Raw genomic sequence first — 15,670 nt, 5'->3', positions numbered from 1 at the left:
CAGTAGGTGTTGCTACAATATTCATATGATTCTATTCTTGACAAAGTTCTCTTTCATTTACTATAATAAACTGTTCTTCAACCAGAGCAGTGGGACTATGAGGCTAGGTTTCTAGTGTAAGATGGCTTATTCCTAATATGAATACTACAGGTATCCTAATACATGACTGTATTGAATACTGGGACACATAATCTCATAATACAATAACTTCAACTTGCCATACTTGTAGTGGAATTCAGACTCATAGTTTTTCTAAATGGTTTGACAAATCTGTGGTCTGCGTGAAGCCATCTAGTGATGATCTTGTTGTGCTAATACTTGATGGTCATCATATCACATTTGTGCCCTAACAAAGCAGAACAAAACTGTGTCCACATCATCTGTTTATCACCCCATTACACACATAAAATGCAGCCTTTGTGTGAAATTGGTGGGACTGATTAAAACACATTATCCCCAGTAAACAGAAATCTGCTGGCAAGTTCACAAGTCATGTGGTAACCTCATTTTTGATTATGAGATTCTATGGAGCAGCCTACTTGCGAACAGTTACAATGGAAAATGCCATAAATAGCCTCTGGCAATTGGGACATTTCACATGCAACAAGTATATACTTATTGACGACTTCGCAATACACCAGGAGTTTGACATACAAGATGCTAACAAGAGAGTAAATGTGAGCCCGAATGGTCCTGCCATCTCCCACAGTCAGTAAGCCACATCAAGAACCATCAGCTCCAGCAAATTCAGCATGTTTTGAATATCTTAAGTAGCTAACACAGTTTTCGTACAGAAAATACTTTAAACAGTTCAGAGAGAACAAAGTTGTAAGAGAATCAAACAAGAGAGAAGTGAAAATTTTTTTCTTAAAAAATAAAGAGAGAAAAACAGAGGAAACATAAACCTCCACTAATTTGGGGTCTCATGCAAATTTAATGGGGACAATACTACAGATGATCAATCTGAAGAAGAAGACACTGAATGCATACCCTGCAGCGGTCGTTTCTCTGAAGGCTAACAGAGAAAAATGGCACAGTGCATTGAATGCTATTTCAGGTTTCCAAAGAATGATAAGTTGAAAAAGTGATTGTACTTCTTTTGCGTAACAGATAAAGAAGGCAGTAAGAAAGAAAATATTATTATTTTAGGGTTTTTCTGTTCTTACATTGGTCAATAATAAATTTTTTCTGTGAGAGTCTCAAATTAGGACACCATTTCTGTTTCAATTCAAAATGACTTATTTGTGCTTTGTGTTAAGTAGCACAAATTCAATAAATACTGTTTAAAGTACATTCATATCACAGATTTCCAATTAATGAATATAGGTTTATATTGAATATTGTAACATATAGTGGAGTTATGAGAGATGAGGAAAATTTCACATCTGGGATGAGGTTAGTATGAGGTCTGCACACCATTGGCATCAATCACCTGCCTCACCTGACAAGGCATGGTGGCAGTCAGCGTCTAGAAATATGTTTCATCATCCACAAGACTGTCCCACATCTCCAACACTAGGACACACAGTTGGACGGGTGTGCATGGAGCTTGTGCAAATTTTCAATGGAATTCAAGTTCGGCACTTGAACAGGCCATTCAACCACGTCAATGTCAGCCTGTTGCAAAACCATTGCTGTGTGATTCGACTGCTGGAACTGACTCACTCCATTGGGATAATGCATCCTCACACTTGGCACCATTGCTTGTTCCATAATTTGCACAGTGAGATCCTCCACAAGATGGCCATAAATTTGGTGAAGTATCCCTGCCCAATCTGATGACAGTCAACCTCAGCACAAGACTGTCGTGGGCAACACATGAATGTTGCACCACATACTGTGAGTCATAACATGCTACTCGTAGTGTGTAGACCATCAGCGGACCCTCATTCATTAAGCTTAATATTGACTCATCTGAAAGTTTGTGATCATCAGAAAGGGCTTCTTTATTAGCATTCTTATGGGCTCTAAGGCCATAATATTGTAAGCAGCTGTGAACAGTTTATTAGTATCCAGGGAAATTCCTCTCATTATTTTGTTGTATGACTTTTAAAAAGGCATCCCACACAGGTGTCATCCAACACAATGCCTTGCTGAGGCGTCAACACCTTTCCTAAGCCCGTCCCTTGAAGTTGGCCAATTACCCAGTCTTGCACCACTAGTTAATGCATGTCTCGGCATAGCAAGGTTAAATACCGCACCTGGCTGTCAGCTCACGCATGCTGAAACTATCATTCTGGATGAGTGCCAGGAGACTGTCTCTCACGGCCTGTGAATGCTGAGACATCCTGGCAGTAAATGGATGTCATATACCCATCTGTGGCAGATATGTCTACAAGTAATATTGTTACAACATGAAGGGAACAAATTGCTGACAGTGTGTTAAAAGTGGTACTGCCACCACTGCCAATGTGTGTTGGATTACCACTGGTGCGAGCAGTACACAACCGAAGGTACCAGAGCTTATCAAGATGTGCAAACACTTTTTTTTTCATCCATTGTACAGCCCTTTGTTGCACAACACATTATTATTCATTTTTGTATGACAGAAGGTAAGAAATCCTTCAAAATTTTGGGTTGACTAGAAGTACAGTTTGGACATGCTACTCTGTCAAGAACCTCACCTTTTGAGATATCAAGACAAATAACTTTACTTGCTACTAGCTAAGATCCATTACATGTTCTGGCTTTCTTTAAACTTAAGCTCAATTAATACATTTGTTAATTTTGTAGGGGTGGGTCGAAAAAAAAAAAGAAAAAAAAAAAAAAACGCCATTGACATCCTGTTGAAATAAAATTCACAAATATTGTCTGTGGTCCAGTGTCACTAATGAAAACTGTGCTGGCATTCACAATCTTGTGGAAGATGACCCAGGCTTAAGGCATTGAGATCTTATCAGTGATGAACTTAAGAGTTGAGTGTGTTCTCATCATTAAAAAAAAAATACTCAGGATATCACAATGAGTCAGCAAAGTTTGACCTATGTCTTCTCAGTAAGCCACAGAAAAATCATGTCCTGTAACATGACAAATGGTTTATAAGACCAAATATAAAATATTTCAATGATGACATGTCATTTACGCTTAACATTTTTTGACATTTCAGCTTGTGCTTGAGAACTGCTATAATGCCAAAATCATGACTGTGTAAAATAAGTGAATAGTAATTTACAGTCAAATAGCATAAACTTCTCTGAAAAAGAAAATTGTTTGGACTATAGTCAGTGGTTCCATTAGATCTCTCAGGGCTAAGTGGATCCCATTCCACACATTCATATTACAGAAGAATCTGAGATGGTCATCAGTAGTTGAACCTAGGACATACACGATAGAAGCTAGCAACACTATTGATTCATCACTTAAAGTTGGTTTTTGAAACTTGCAATGTAGACTTTCATAGGGTAGTATGTGTCTGCATTTTCCAGTTTAATTCTCTCAGCATCTCCATGATCCTGTCCCATGGGCCAAAAAACCCTTTGACCATCAGTACTCCCCTTTTTGTGTGTGTCCAGTATGCCCTGTTAGTACAGGGTGGCACAGGGGAATGGGAAATTTTGAACGTTACAGTTGGCGGCACTGTAGCACTGGCAGATGTTCAAAACTTTGCACAATTGATGCAAAGTGTGAACGCATTGCAATTTACCATTTAGTAATCACGGAGAATTGGACTGGTGCGGAACATGCAATAGCTGTGACAGTAACATCCGCTCGATATGTTACACCGAGACTGTACGAGCTTAATCTTAACATTGAAAACATGTGGTTTTAGCAGGACGGAGCCACGTCACACACTGCTCGACAATCGATGGCAGCAGTTCGTCAATTGTTTGGAAGATGCATTATTTCATGTAAGGGTGACATTGCATGGCCTGCGAGATCCCCTGATCTTAGTGTGTGCGACTTCTTCCTGTGGAGATATCTTAAAGGCAAGGTGTACCGTACACGTCCTGCAACAATCCATGAACTGAAGGAGAACATTGAAAACGAAATCACTGCCATTCCCCAAGATTTGCTACACCGTGCATTCCAGAGTTTTCATAACAGGCTGTTTAAAGTGTGAACGCCGAATGGGAGCACATCTTTCCGATGTCATCTTTAAAAAGTAAAGAGACACTTTTGGACATTTTGGTTGTAAAGACATACTGAATAATGGCATACTGAATACATTCACTTTCATTAATAAATTACTAGTTTTATGAATTTATTCATGGAAATGACGTTATTTCGAAATTTCCCGTTTCCCTGCACCACCCTGTACTATTTGGTATAGATCCCACATACTTCTGCAATATTCTAAGAAGGGTTGCATGTGTGTTTTATAAACAATCTTCTTTGTTGACTGATTACATTTTCCTAGAATTCTACCAAGAAACCAAAGTCTGCCACCTGCTAATGAATTTTACATATGATTTTTCAGAACCCGTATGGAGACAGAAAATAAAGGATCATGTTGTTGGCTGTTATGAATTATGGCATGCTTCATAATACAGTGTGTTTGAAAAAGAACCCCCAAGTTTTAATGTGTCCTAGAATCTGTACAAAGTGACATACACTATTCTTGTTTGTGGTGTTTGATTCATCAACTCTCCAAGTCTGCTTGACATAAAGATGGCACCAGTGCCATCTTTTTCCTCTATTCCCTCGATTCAGTCCAGGCATGCAAGCAGTGCAGTGCAGAGCAACTCAGAAACAATGTGTACTCCACAACAGATAACACAGTGTGTAATTTGGCTTTCTTTTGGGGCCACATAAAAAATGCTGTGTACAGTGAAAAGATCAGAGACATCAATCATTTACGGGAAAGAATCATCACGGCGGTTGGGGACAGTTAAACCCGAAATGTTAGTGAATACGTGGCGAGAAGTGGAGTATTGTCTCGATGTGTGCAGGGCAACAGATGAATCCCATATTGATATCTACTAATATTAAACAAAACTTGAAGGAATTCTCTTTCATGATAAGTAGTCATTGATGTAATTTTTCATTAATTTTCCCAATTTAATTTAAAACTAGGGAGTTCTTTTTCAGACACCTTCTATATGACATTGTAAAGAATGTATCACCATTATTAAATTTTCTCTAAATACTGTGATTCAAGTCATGAAGCTGCATGATCCGATATAAATTGATCATTCAGATATAGGTGGATACATATGTAATAGAATGCAATCAGCACAGGCTTTTCTTATAATAGTGCTAGCTTTTGAGCCATGTTTTATGAGACATATATGATAAAGAGTAGTTTTGAGAGAAGCACAGGAAAGCAAGCCACTGCCTGATTCTTGTATGATAGTTGAAAAGTGGTGTTGAATGTACAGGGAAGATTTTATTTTCTATTATTTCACATACTGGGACTGTGCATAGCTGAGGGTAGTGATTTTGCAGTGTAGACGCAGTGAAAGACCTGAAATGCTAAAAGGTGTGTATATTTGTTCTGAATAACTTTGACTGTCGGTAAGCAACATTTCAATGTACATTTTGCGATATGTTTTCATTTGCTAGAGAAAACAAATCTTTATGCATTCAGTATCTATTGTTGGATAAAGGTCTCCTTAAGACTTTTCTATATGTTATGCTATATGCATCTGTGTTATGCCTGTATGTCTCCTAATGTCATCTGACCACCTTTCTTTATGCTATGATGTAGTCTTTTTTTAATGTCTTGAGATCCGGCAGAGAACTCATTTAATCCACCTGCTACCCATTCATTGGGTTACACATCCTGACCTCCTACATCTCTTTTCCACTGTGGTCATAATTACATTTTCTACAGGGCTATTACAAATGATTGAAGTGATTTCATAAATTCACTGTAGCTCCATTCATTGACATATGGTCATGACACACTACAGATACGTAGAAAAACTCATTAAGTTTTGTTCGGCTGAAGCCGCACTTCAGGTTTGTGCCGCCAGAGCGCTTGAGGGTGCAGTGACACAAAATGGCGACAGGAGCCGAGAAATCGTATGTCGTGCTTGAAATGCACTCACATCAGTCAGTCATAACAGTGCAACGACACTTCAGGACGAAGTTCAACAAAGATTCACCAACTGCTAACTCCATTCGGCAATGGTATGCGCAGTTTAAAGCTTCTGGATGCCTCTGTACGGGGAAATCAACGGGTCGGCCTGCAGTGAGCGAAGAAACGGTTGGACGCGTGCGGGCAAGTTTCACACGTAGCCCGCGGAAGTCGACAAATAAAGCAAGCAGGAAGCTAACCGTACCACAGCCGACGGTTTGGAAAATCTTACGGAAAAGGCTAAAGCAGAAGCCTTACTGTTTACAATTGCTACAAGCCCTGACACCCGATGACAAAGTCAAACGCTTTGAATTTTCGGCGCAGTTGCAACAGCTCATGGAAGAGGATGCGTTCAGTGCGAAACTTGTTTCCAGTGATGAAGCAACATTTTTTCTTAATGGTGAAGTGAACAGACACAATGTGCGAATAGGGCAGGAAGAGAATCCTCACGCATTCGTGCAGCAAATTTGCAATTCACCAAAAGTTAATGTGTTTTGTGCAATCTCACGGTTTAAAGTTTATGGCCCCTTTTTCTTCTGCGAAAAAAACGTTACAGGACACGTGTATCTGGATATGCTGGAAAATTGGCTCATGTCACAACTGGAGACTGACAGCGCCGACTTCATCTTTCAACAGGATGGTGCTCCACCGCACTTCCATCATGATGTTCGGCATTTCTTAAACAGGAGATTGGAAAACCGATGGATCGGTCGTGGAGGAGATCATGATCAGCAATTCATGTCGGCCTCCACGCTCTCCCGACTTAACCCCATGCGATTTCTTTCTGTGGGGTTATGTGAAAGATTCAGTGTTTAAACCTCCTCTACCAAGAAACATGCCAGAACTGCGAGCTCGCATCAACGATGCTTTCGAACTCATTGATGGGGACATGCTGGGCCGAGTGTGGGAGGAACTTGATTATCGGCTTGATGTCTGCCGAATCACTAAAGGGGCACATATCGAACATTTGTGAATGCCTAAAAAAACTTTTTGAGTTTTTGTATGTGTGTGCAAAGCATTGTGAAAATATCTCAAATAATAAAGTTATTGTAGAACTGTGAAATCGCTTCAATCATTTGTAATAACCCTGTATTTAGTTCTGTTCCATGTTGTATTTGTTTTCCTGTGCCTTACAGTAATTCCCATAATGCATCCCTCCACTGTTTGCTGAGCAGCCCTGTGACTCACTCTCGTAAGTCAAAACTAGTAACATTCCTTTTTTAGACACATTAGAAACTTAGTTTTCGGAACTGTATTTAATTTACCAAAAGCATTCTGTGGAATTTTTTCCTCTCCTCTTTATTTCTTGTTTCCCTAGATAGAAAAAAATATTTTTATTATTATTTTATTATTTAATAGGTATTCCAATGGTATAAAGTGAAAGAGACAATCTACTAATAATAGTGACTGATTTTATTTTTGCAATTTTAATGAGAGCACTGAATTAAAAACTGTCACACAGTGTGGAACACATAATACTGTTTGTCTAGTGTGGATAGACTCAAAGAAGTAATGGAGACTAAATTCTTAAAATAAAAGCTTTCTTGGATCTGAGGTTATCTGTTCAAGTACAGTATTTGTAATTTGGTCCTAACTATAAAATTCTGATATCAAGTAACTACAGGAAATGTACAAAATTGAACAAATGTGTCTGACCTCATATATAGTACATGTCCCATTAAACTATAGATTTTCATTTAAAGGGTTACATTATACAAAGAAGAAGGAAAAAATATATGGAACTATCAGTCAGTTTTGTTAATTTTTATTGCAAAAGAATCGAAACCGTGAAGGGCTCAAAAATTTTCAAAAGTGCATACTGGCAGAAACAGGTGAATTATTAACAGTAATCAACAAAAGAAGATCAGTGCGATGGCATTAAAATACAAAAACTATACTGCAGTCAAGACTGATGATCACTTCTGATTTAATATTTGACAGAGCAGATTGTCCAAGAACCACAATGAATGTCTTTTTAAGTAATATAGCTGTAAAATATTTTGCAAGCATAGAACCGTCTGAAAAATAGCAATTCCTATAAAAGAAAGTCTATACCCTGAACTTCAATGATATTGCATATTCTTGCATCACACAACTTTACTCTATTCAATCTACGAGTATATATGTCTAGCTCCCACTGTCATTATGTCAAAATATTACAGTAGAAGAAAGGTAGTGCATATTTACCCCATGGTTAAAGCAACATGTTTTATACTTGACTCCAGATGCCAGAAAACATGGCTTTGAATCTATGTAATGAATGTGACAGAGTTCACAAAGCTGACACTCTTGTGGAAACAATTCATTTCTGTTGTTGGAAACTAGACATAAAAATTATATATCTTTTTTGTAATTTTATTTGGCACCTGTACACTTATAAGAAAAAAATGTTTCATTTTAAATTGCCTTCATACATTAAGAACACAAAAACAACAGTCTCTCTCTCACTTGATGTGGGACTCGGCAGGGGGAAAAATACACGATATTATTTTGAAATATAGTTTTATTACATTATTTTTCCTCATTTAGAGGAAACATATACATTTTAATAATATCAACTATCATGTTAATACACAATTAAAATTAAGAAGATTAGGTAAATGTTATTAAAATTTGAATAGTTTTATACAGAGGAGTTTAAGGTACACATTTTATTTGTCACATGAAAGATATGAGTCCATATTTTTACAAAATTATTTGATAGATTTTCTATCCTTATCACAGTTACCAAGAGGCAACAAAATAATGCTGGGTATAAAATGCAGAATTAGGAAACTAAACATACTTAGTGTAGGCAGGTCCACAGCACCATTCAAGAGCATCTTGGAACTGCTGAACACATTTTTCTACTGCTGAACACATTTTGCTGTGTTTTAATACAATGTTATAATATGGCATTCATAAAAGACATTCTAAAGAGAATAGGAAGAAAATACTGCTGTGTCCCCCCTAGAAGGATACCAAATAAATAAAACAGCAAAAAGCATCTACTAATTATTGAAACTAGAAGGACTGACAAATGATAATTCCTGATTCTAATGAGTCATCAAACCTGTCTTTTTTTAAACCTTAGTTTCTGTTTGGCACATCTACCTTTAGTTATCTGAAACTACTTACAAAAAAATGTTTTTCTTCCCTTTGCCTTCTATTTATTTATTGCTAAAGAGGCCACTGCTTCACTGAGATCAAGATTTATTGTCTCTTAATGTGCCATGTTTTAATCAGCCCTATTGAAATTGTTTCAGTATCAATGAGTGGTAAAAAGATGCTTTGCCTTGAGTTTGATTTCAAATTATTGTTTTGGAGGATTTATAATACGTAAATGATGAGTATTAAATGGAATACTCATTAAAACTACTGTTTCTGAAGAGACTGCATGATAACAGTGCAGCTGTATTTTCTTCTCTACTAACGAGAAACAATAAAAATAACTTATATTATATGGAATTATTAAAATGTATGTAATTCAAAGCTAAATCACAGAAAGAATGCTTGCGCTATTTATATCCTAGTTCACAAATAGGTTTATTATGTACTGGACAAGAAAATCAGCTGTATTTGTGTAATTATTTGTGGTGCTCTAAGTACTAAAAGCTTCCCTCTACATATTCAGAAGGTGTTAGGTTTCATGAGGATCTCACTGTTTAACATTTATTCTAAAATCTGATTTCTTCTTAAGGCTAAAATTCTTATATATAAGTAGACTAGATTGGTGAGTTCCTGGCTCCTACAGACTTCAGAATCTTTTATTTCCACTCTCACAATATTTTCTTTACTTTGATAACACTACTGGTTCTGTAGATGATACTGTAGGAGACAGTTGATACGTTTCCTTATGCCAATGGTTGTACTTCAGGCGAGACTTGTTAATACATCATATCAGCTACCTGGCATCCTGTTGGATAAAAAATATTGTCTTTTACGTAACATTTTAGATTTAAACTCCAGTACCTTTAGTAATGCCATTAACTCAAAATTACATTTTCATTTACAACAGTATAAACTCTTACGGACACTTAGATGCATAGATGGTTGTTATCTGTACTGTGTGATTCCATATGAGACACAGATACAAATTTTTGAGTAACAACATTGTTATAACAAGAGCTTCAGTAACAATAATTATTGGATATAAACTTGGGTACAACTGAACAGAGGAAAAGTGTAATGGCATTAATAAAGACAATGTTGGCGATGAAGTAATCTCTTAAGCATAAAAAATCAGCTGGTGTTACTATTTGAAATACCACACATTACTCTCAAGCCCAGATAGAAATTTTAAAAACAGTACATGGTATTTATAATTGTATATGTAGACCAGATAAATAATTGTTTGAGTAATCAAGGAAATGCCTCAAGCAAAACTTTTGATAAATTATTGGGCCAATTCCAAGACTGAAATATGACCGAGTGATAGCACCGTTATGAGGTGTAATGATACAGTTGCAATTATGACACCAAAAAATAAAGTTACATATTTAAATTATTGCTTATTTGCAGATACATGTCTGCAGTCCTGATACACATTGAGATCCTATGCCCCAGTACTACAGCAAGCCACCAGAGGAGCAACAATAAAATGGCACAGCACATTGATGAAGTGAACTAATGTGTGGTAATTTGTTTTTGGCAGGAATGGAAATGTTGCAGCAGTTGTAGGCCAATCGAGATGACTTCTTCCGCCATCTGGATTGGTTTGACACATCTGCAATGTTTCTGTTGGTACCAAAAATGAATTACCATGCAAAACTCCACTTCATCAATGGGCTGAGCGATTTTATTGTCACTCATCTAGTGGTGTGGTGTAGTTGTCTGGCATAGAGATTTCATTGTGTACCAGTACTGCAGACATGTATCTGGAAACAAACAAAAAAAATTAATTGTGTTACTTTATTTATTTATTTATTTTTGAGGTGATAATTAAAGCTTCATGACTGCCCCTCACAGACTTGAAACTTAAATTAATTACGTTACTTTATTTTTTGAGGTGATAATTAAAGCTTCATGACTACCCCTCATAGACTTGAAACTGAAATTGTCCCTGTCTGCTGCATTAATTTATTTCATCTGAGATCAAGTCATAAATTGGTGGCATGTTGTGGATAAAAAGGTCTTGTAACACTATTCCACTGGCACACACAGCAGCAGATCATGTCAGTTCATTGGTATACAGGGCATTTGTTATCTGGAATTTTCCTGTATTCCCTCCAACCCAGTTGTTTTTCCTGCATCAGTGACCTTTCTCCTTTTTGTCTGGAGTTGAAAGTATAGCCCCATGTGAACAAATATTTTGCTACGTCTCACTTTTCTCTCTGTAGCTGATCCTTAATTTTCCTGTGTACTACACATAGCAATAGGATGTGCTCAGTTTCTTCTTGCTATCATAACTCAGCCCACATTTTCAGGAGTGCAACCAACTGCAACTGTGAATCCCAAGGTAATCATTAGCTGCGTTGAGACAGCACCTGATATTTTGTTATGGCTGACAACGATTTTGGTCCAGTTATAGATGCACATATGTAAGAGATGAATTCAGTCTGCACCTTTTTTTCCCTGCCTTCCTTCTGATGACTGGCGCTTTTTATTGCTATTTTTCTAAAGGCTGTTGTCAGTGTACATACTTTCTATGCAACTAATCACACATAATCTTGTTTGTAGTAATCTTATTGCTACAGACAAAACACACACACACACACACACACACACACACACACACACACACACACTCCACAACACAAAGATTGTGAAAACAGTAATTAGATGAAAACAGGTGAAAGGCGGGGTCTTCAAGGCAAACATGCACACTATTTTGTCAACATGTTATGTAGATATGTCTTGATAAATCAGCCTTTTGTCCTAGAACTTTTGATTCATCATATACACTAAAAAACCTAAAAAAAGATTAAAACAGTAAATCTCCAATTGTCATATGGTTCAGAATATCGTTTAATCAAACAATGGAAACTTCAAGTAGGAATATGAACAATTTAGGAAAAAATAGATTGCTACTTACTGCAAAGAAGACACGTCAAGTTGCCCAACAGGCACAATCAAAAGACACTCAGTATTGCTTTCAGCCACTGCCTTCATCAGTAAAAGAGAGAGACACAAACAAGCAGTAACACCTCAAGCATACAGAACTGTCAACTCCAGCATCTCGGGCTGGAATGCAACATCACGTGGGATAGAAGCAGCAATCTGGAGGAGGAAGGGATAGTAGTGTATGGATGGGGAGAGAGATGAACACTGTCTGGTGGAGTGTTCTGTGTCCAGACTGCCAATGGCACAACATCTGGAGGTTGTGGATCAGAGAGATGGGGGAGGGGAGTGGGAGGGGGGGAGAAGGAGCAAAAAAGGAAAGGAGTGGGGAAAGATGGGCGGAGGTGTCGGCAGAGCAGCAAATAAAGAGTGTGGGAGATGAGAATGAGAAGGAGGTGATAGGACAAAGGGGGTGGAAACTGTTCGGTGGATGGTGTGGGGACAGTATGTTACCATAGGTTGAGGCTGAGATAATTATGAGAGTGGAGAATGTGTTGTAAGGGTAACTCCTGTCTGCGCATTTCAGGAAAGCTGGTGGTGGAGGGAAGGATCTAGATGGCCTGGGTACTGAAGCAGCCATTGAATTCAAGTGTGTTATGTTAAGCTGCATGTTGCGCCACAGGGTGGTCCATTTTGCTCTTAGCCACAGTTTGGCAGTGGCCGTTCCTCCTCGTGGACAGCTGGTTGGTAGCCATACCAATATAAAAAGCTGTGCAGTGACTGCAGTAGAGCTGGTAAATGAGATGGCTGCTTTCACAGGTGATCTGGCCCCTGATGAGGTAGGATAAACTTGTGACAGGACTGGGATAGTAAGTGCAATGTGGGTGGATTGGACAGGTTTTGCACCTGGGTCTTTCACAGGGGTATGATTCTTGTGACAAGGGGTTGGGATTTGGAGTGGCATAGGAATGGACTAGGATGTTGTGGAGATTGAGATGACAACAGAACACCACTTTAGGAGGGGTGGGAAGTATCTTGGGTAGGATGTCCCTCATTTTGTAGCACGATGGTAGGTAATCAAAGCCCTGGTGAAGGATGTGGTTCAGTTGTTCCAAGTCTGAAGTGGTACTGGGTGATGACAATCCTTTGTGGCTGGTTCTTTGGGGTGGTGGGCAGATTGGAGGTGTGAGAGGATATGGCATTTCCTTTGTCTTTGACTAAAACTATGTGCATCACATAAATTCATTTCAAAAACTTAGGTATAAATACTTAACATAAAATTTAAAGACATTTTTTGTACTGATATGCACAGGAAATCTGTTTGCGGACTAGGTCTGGGGGTTAGTGCCGTATGTGAAGGTCTTGGTGAGACCCTCAAGGAGTTTTTGTCACTGCAGATACACTTTCCCCAGGTGGCCAGGCTGTATGGGAGGGATATTTTGGTGTGAATGGGATGACAGCTGTCAAAATGCAGGTACTGTTGGTAGTTTTAATGTGGACAGAAGTGTGGATGAAGCCATTAGAGATGAGAAGGTAAACATCTAGGAAGGTAGCACGCTGTATTGAGGAGAACCACATGAAGCAGATGGTAGAGAGGGTGTTGAGGTTGCAAAGGGATGAAAATTGGGTACCTCGGCCCTGAGTCCAGACCATAAAGATGTCATCAGTGAACTTGGACCAGACTACGGATTTGGTGTTTTGGGACGCTGGGAAGGCCTCCTCTAAATGGTCCATAAAAAGGTTGGTGGATGCCAATGGCTGAGCCACATTTTTTTTTATATACGTTTCCTTCAAATGAGAAATAGTTGTGGGTTTTGATAACATTAGTAATGTATATGAGGAAAGAGGTAGTGTCTGAAGGACACTGGGAAAGATTGTGTTCAATAGTGGTAAGACTATGGGCTTGAGAGATGTTCTGGGAAGGGCCTATGGCTTTATGTAGGAATTGGAGTTTGCCTTAAAGCCTTAGGCCCTTCTGAGAACATCTCCCCTGAATACAATCCCCCCCCCCACACCATGACACCCTGCACACGCACCTTCTACATGCTCCCCAAAATCCACAAACCCAACACTCCTGGGCACCCCACTGTGGCTGGTTATTGTGCCCCCACTGAAAGAATTTCAGCCCTCATTGACCAGCATCTCCAACCAATTGCCTTCCACGTCAAAGATGCCAACCACCTCCTTCACCAACTCTCCACAATCCCCACCCCTTTACCTCCTGGATCGCTACTTGTTACTCTTGACGCTACCTCCCTTTACATACATCACTCATGCCCATGTCTTAAAGCTATTAAACACTACCTTTCCCAGTGTCCTTCAGACTCCAAACCCACTACCTCATTCCTCATACACATTACTAACTTGATCCTAAACCACCACTACTTCTAATTTGATGGGAAGGTATATAAACAAACCTGCAGCACAGCCATGGGCACTCTCATGGCACACTCCAATGCCAACTTTTTTATGGACAATCTACCAGAGTCCTTCCTAGCATCCCAAAACACCAAACCCATAGTCTGGTTCAGGTTCATTGATGATACTTACATGATCTGGACTCAAGGCTGAGACACCATATCTTCATTCCTAAACACCACCATCACCTTCTCCACCATCCACTTCACATGGTCCTCCTCAACCCAGCATGCCACCTGCCTAGATGATGACCCCCTCCTCTCTGATGGCTTCATCCACACCTCTGTCCACATTAAACCCATCAACCACCAACAGCACACATTTTGACTGCTGTCCCTTTCACATAAAAAAATCCCTTCCATATAGCCTGGCCATCCTGGGACAGCGTACCTACAGTGACAAAAACTCCCTTGCTCAGTATGCTGAGGGTCTCACCAAGGCCTTCACAGACAGGCACTATCCCCCAGACCTAGTCCGTAACCATATCTCCTGTGCCATTTTGCCTCAGACCCCCATTCCTCCCACCACCCCCAACAACCTGCCACAAAGGAGTGTCCCCTTCATCACCCAGTACCATTCTGGACTGGAACAACTGAACATCCCCCTTCACCAGGGCTCTGATTACCTATCATCCTGCCCCAAAATTATGGACATCCTACCCAAGATACTTCCCACAGCTCCTAAAGTGGTATTCCATTGTCTACCCAATCTCCGTCCCTATGCCACTCCAAAATCCAAGCCCTTGCCAAATGGCTGTGGAAGACCTAGGTGCAAAACCTGCCCAATCCACCCACACTGCACTTCCTATACCAGTCCTGTCACAGGTTAATACTACCCCACCAGGGGCCGGGCCACCTGTGAAAACAGCCATGTCATTTACCAGCTCTGCTTCAATCACTGCACAGCTTTTTATATTGGTATGACTACCAACTAGCTGTCCACCAGGATGAATGGCCACCACAAACTGTGAACAAGAGCAAAATGGACCGCCCTGTGGTACGATATGCAGCTGAACGTAACACACTTGATTCCCCACACCCTCCAGCCAACAGTTTCTACCCCCTTCTCATCTCCCACCCTGTTTATTTGCAGTGCTCTGCCCATTTTTCCCTGTTCCTCTCCTTTTCTGCTCAATTTTCCCCTACCTCCTTGTCCTACAACCCCCTGACACTGCGCCTGTTGCCAACCTAGTCCCTGCCCACTGGACCAAACAGTGTTTCTCTCTCTCTCCCCACCCGTACACTACTTTCCCTT

The 15,670-nt window shown here is 39.5% G+C and overlaps 1 protein-coding gene across 1 annotated transcript in view; it reads right to left on the bottom strand.

The window, feature by feature from the left end:
- Nucleotides 1-8,504: 8,504 nt before the first annotated feature.
- Nucleotides 8,505-15,670, bottom strand: part of LOC126188543 (neurogenic locus notch homolog protein 3-like) — a 136,666-nt gene continuing 129,500 nt past the window's right edge. The window contains exon 11 of the mRNA XM_049930143.1: nt 8,505-9,914. Coding sequence (XP_049786100.1) covers nt 9,903-9,914 — 12 coding nt within the window. The 3' untranslated portion in view covers nt 8,505-9,902. The remainder of the gene's footprint in view (nt 9,915-15,670) is intronic.

The sequence above is a fragment of the Schistocerca cancellata genome, chromosome 5, assembly GCF_023864275.1.
Source record: "Schistocerca cancellata isolate TAMUIC-IGC-003103 chromosome 5, iqSchCanc2.1, whole genome shotgun sequence".
Classification (NCBI taxonomy): domain Eukaryota; kingdom Metazoa; phylum Arthropoda; class Insecta; order Orthoptera; family Acrididae; genus Schistocerca; species Schistocerca cancellata.
Note: the sequence above shows the minus strand (reverse complement) of the source record. Positions and strands in the feature narration are given on the sequence as shown.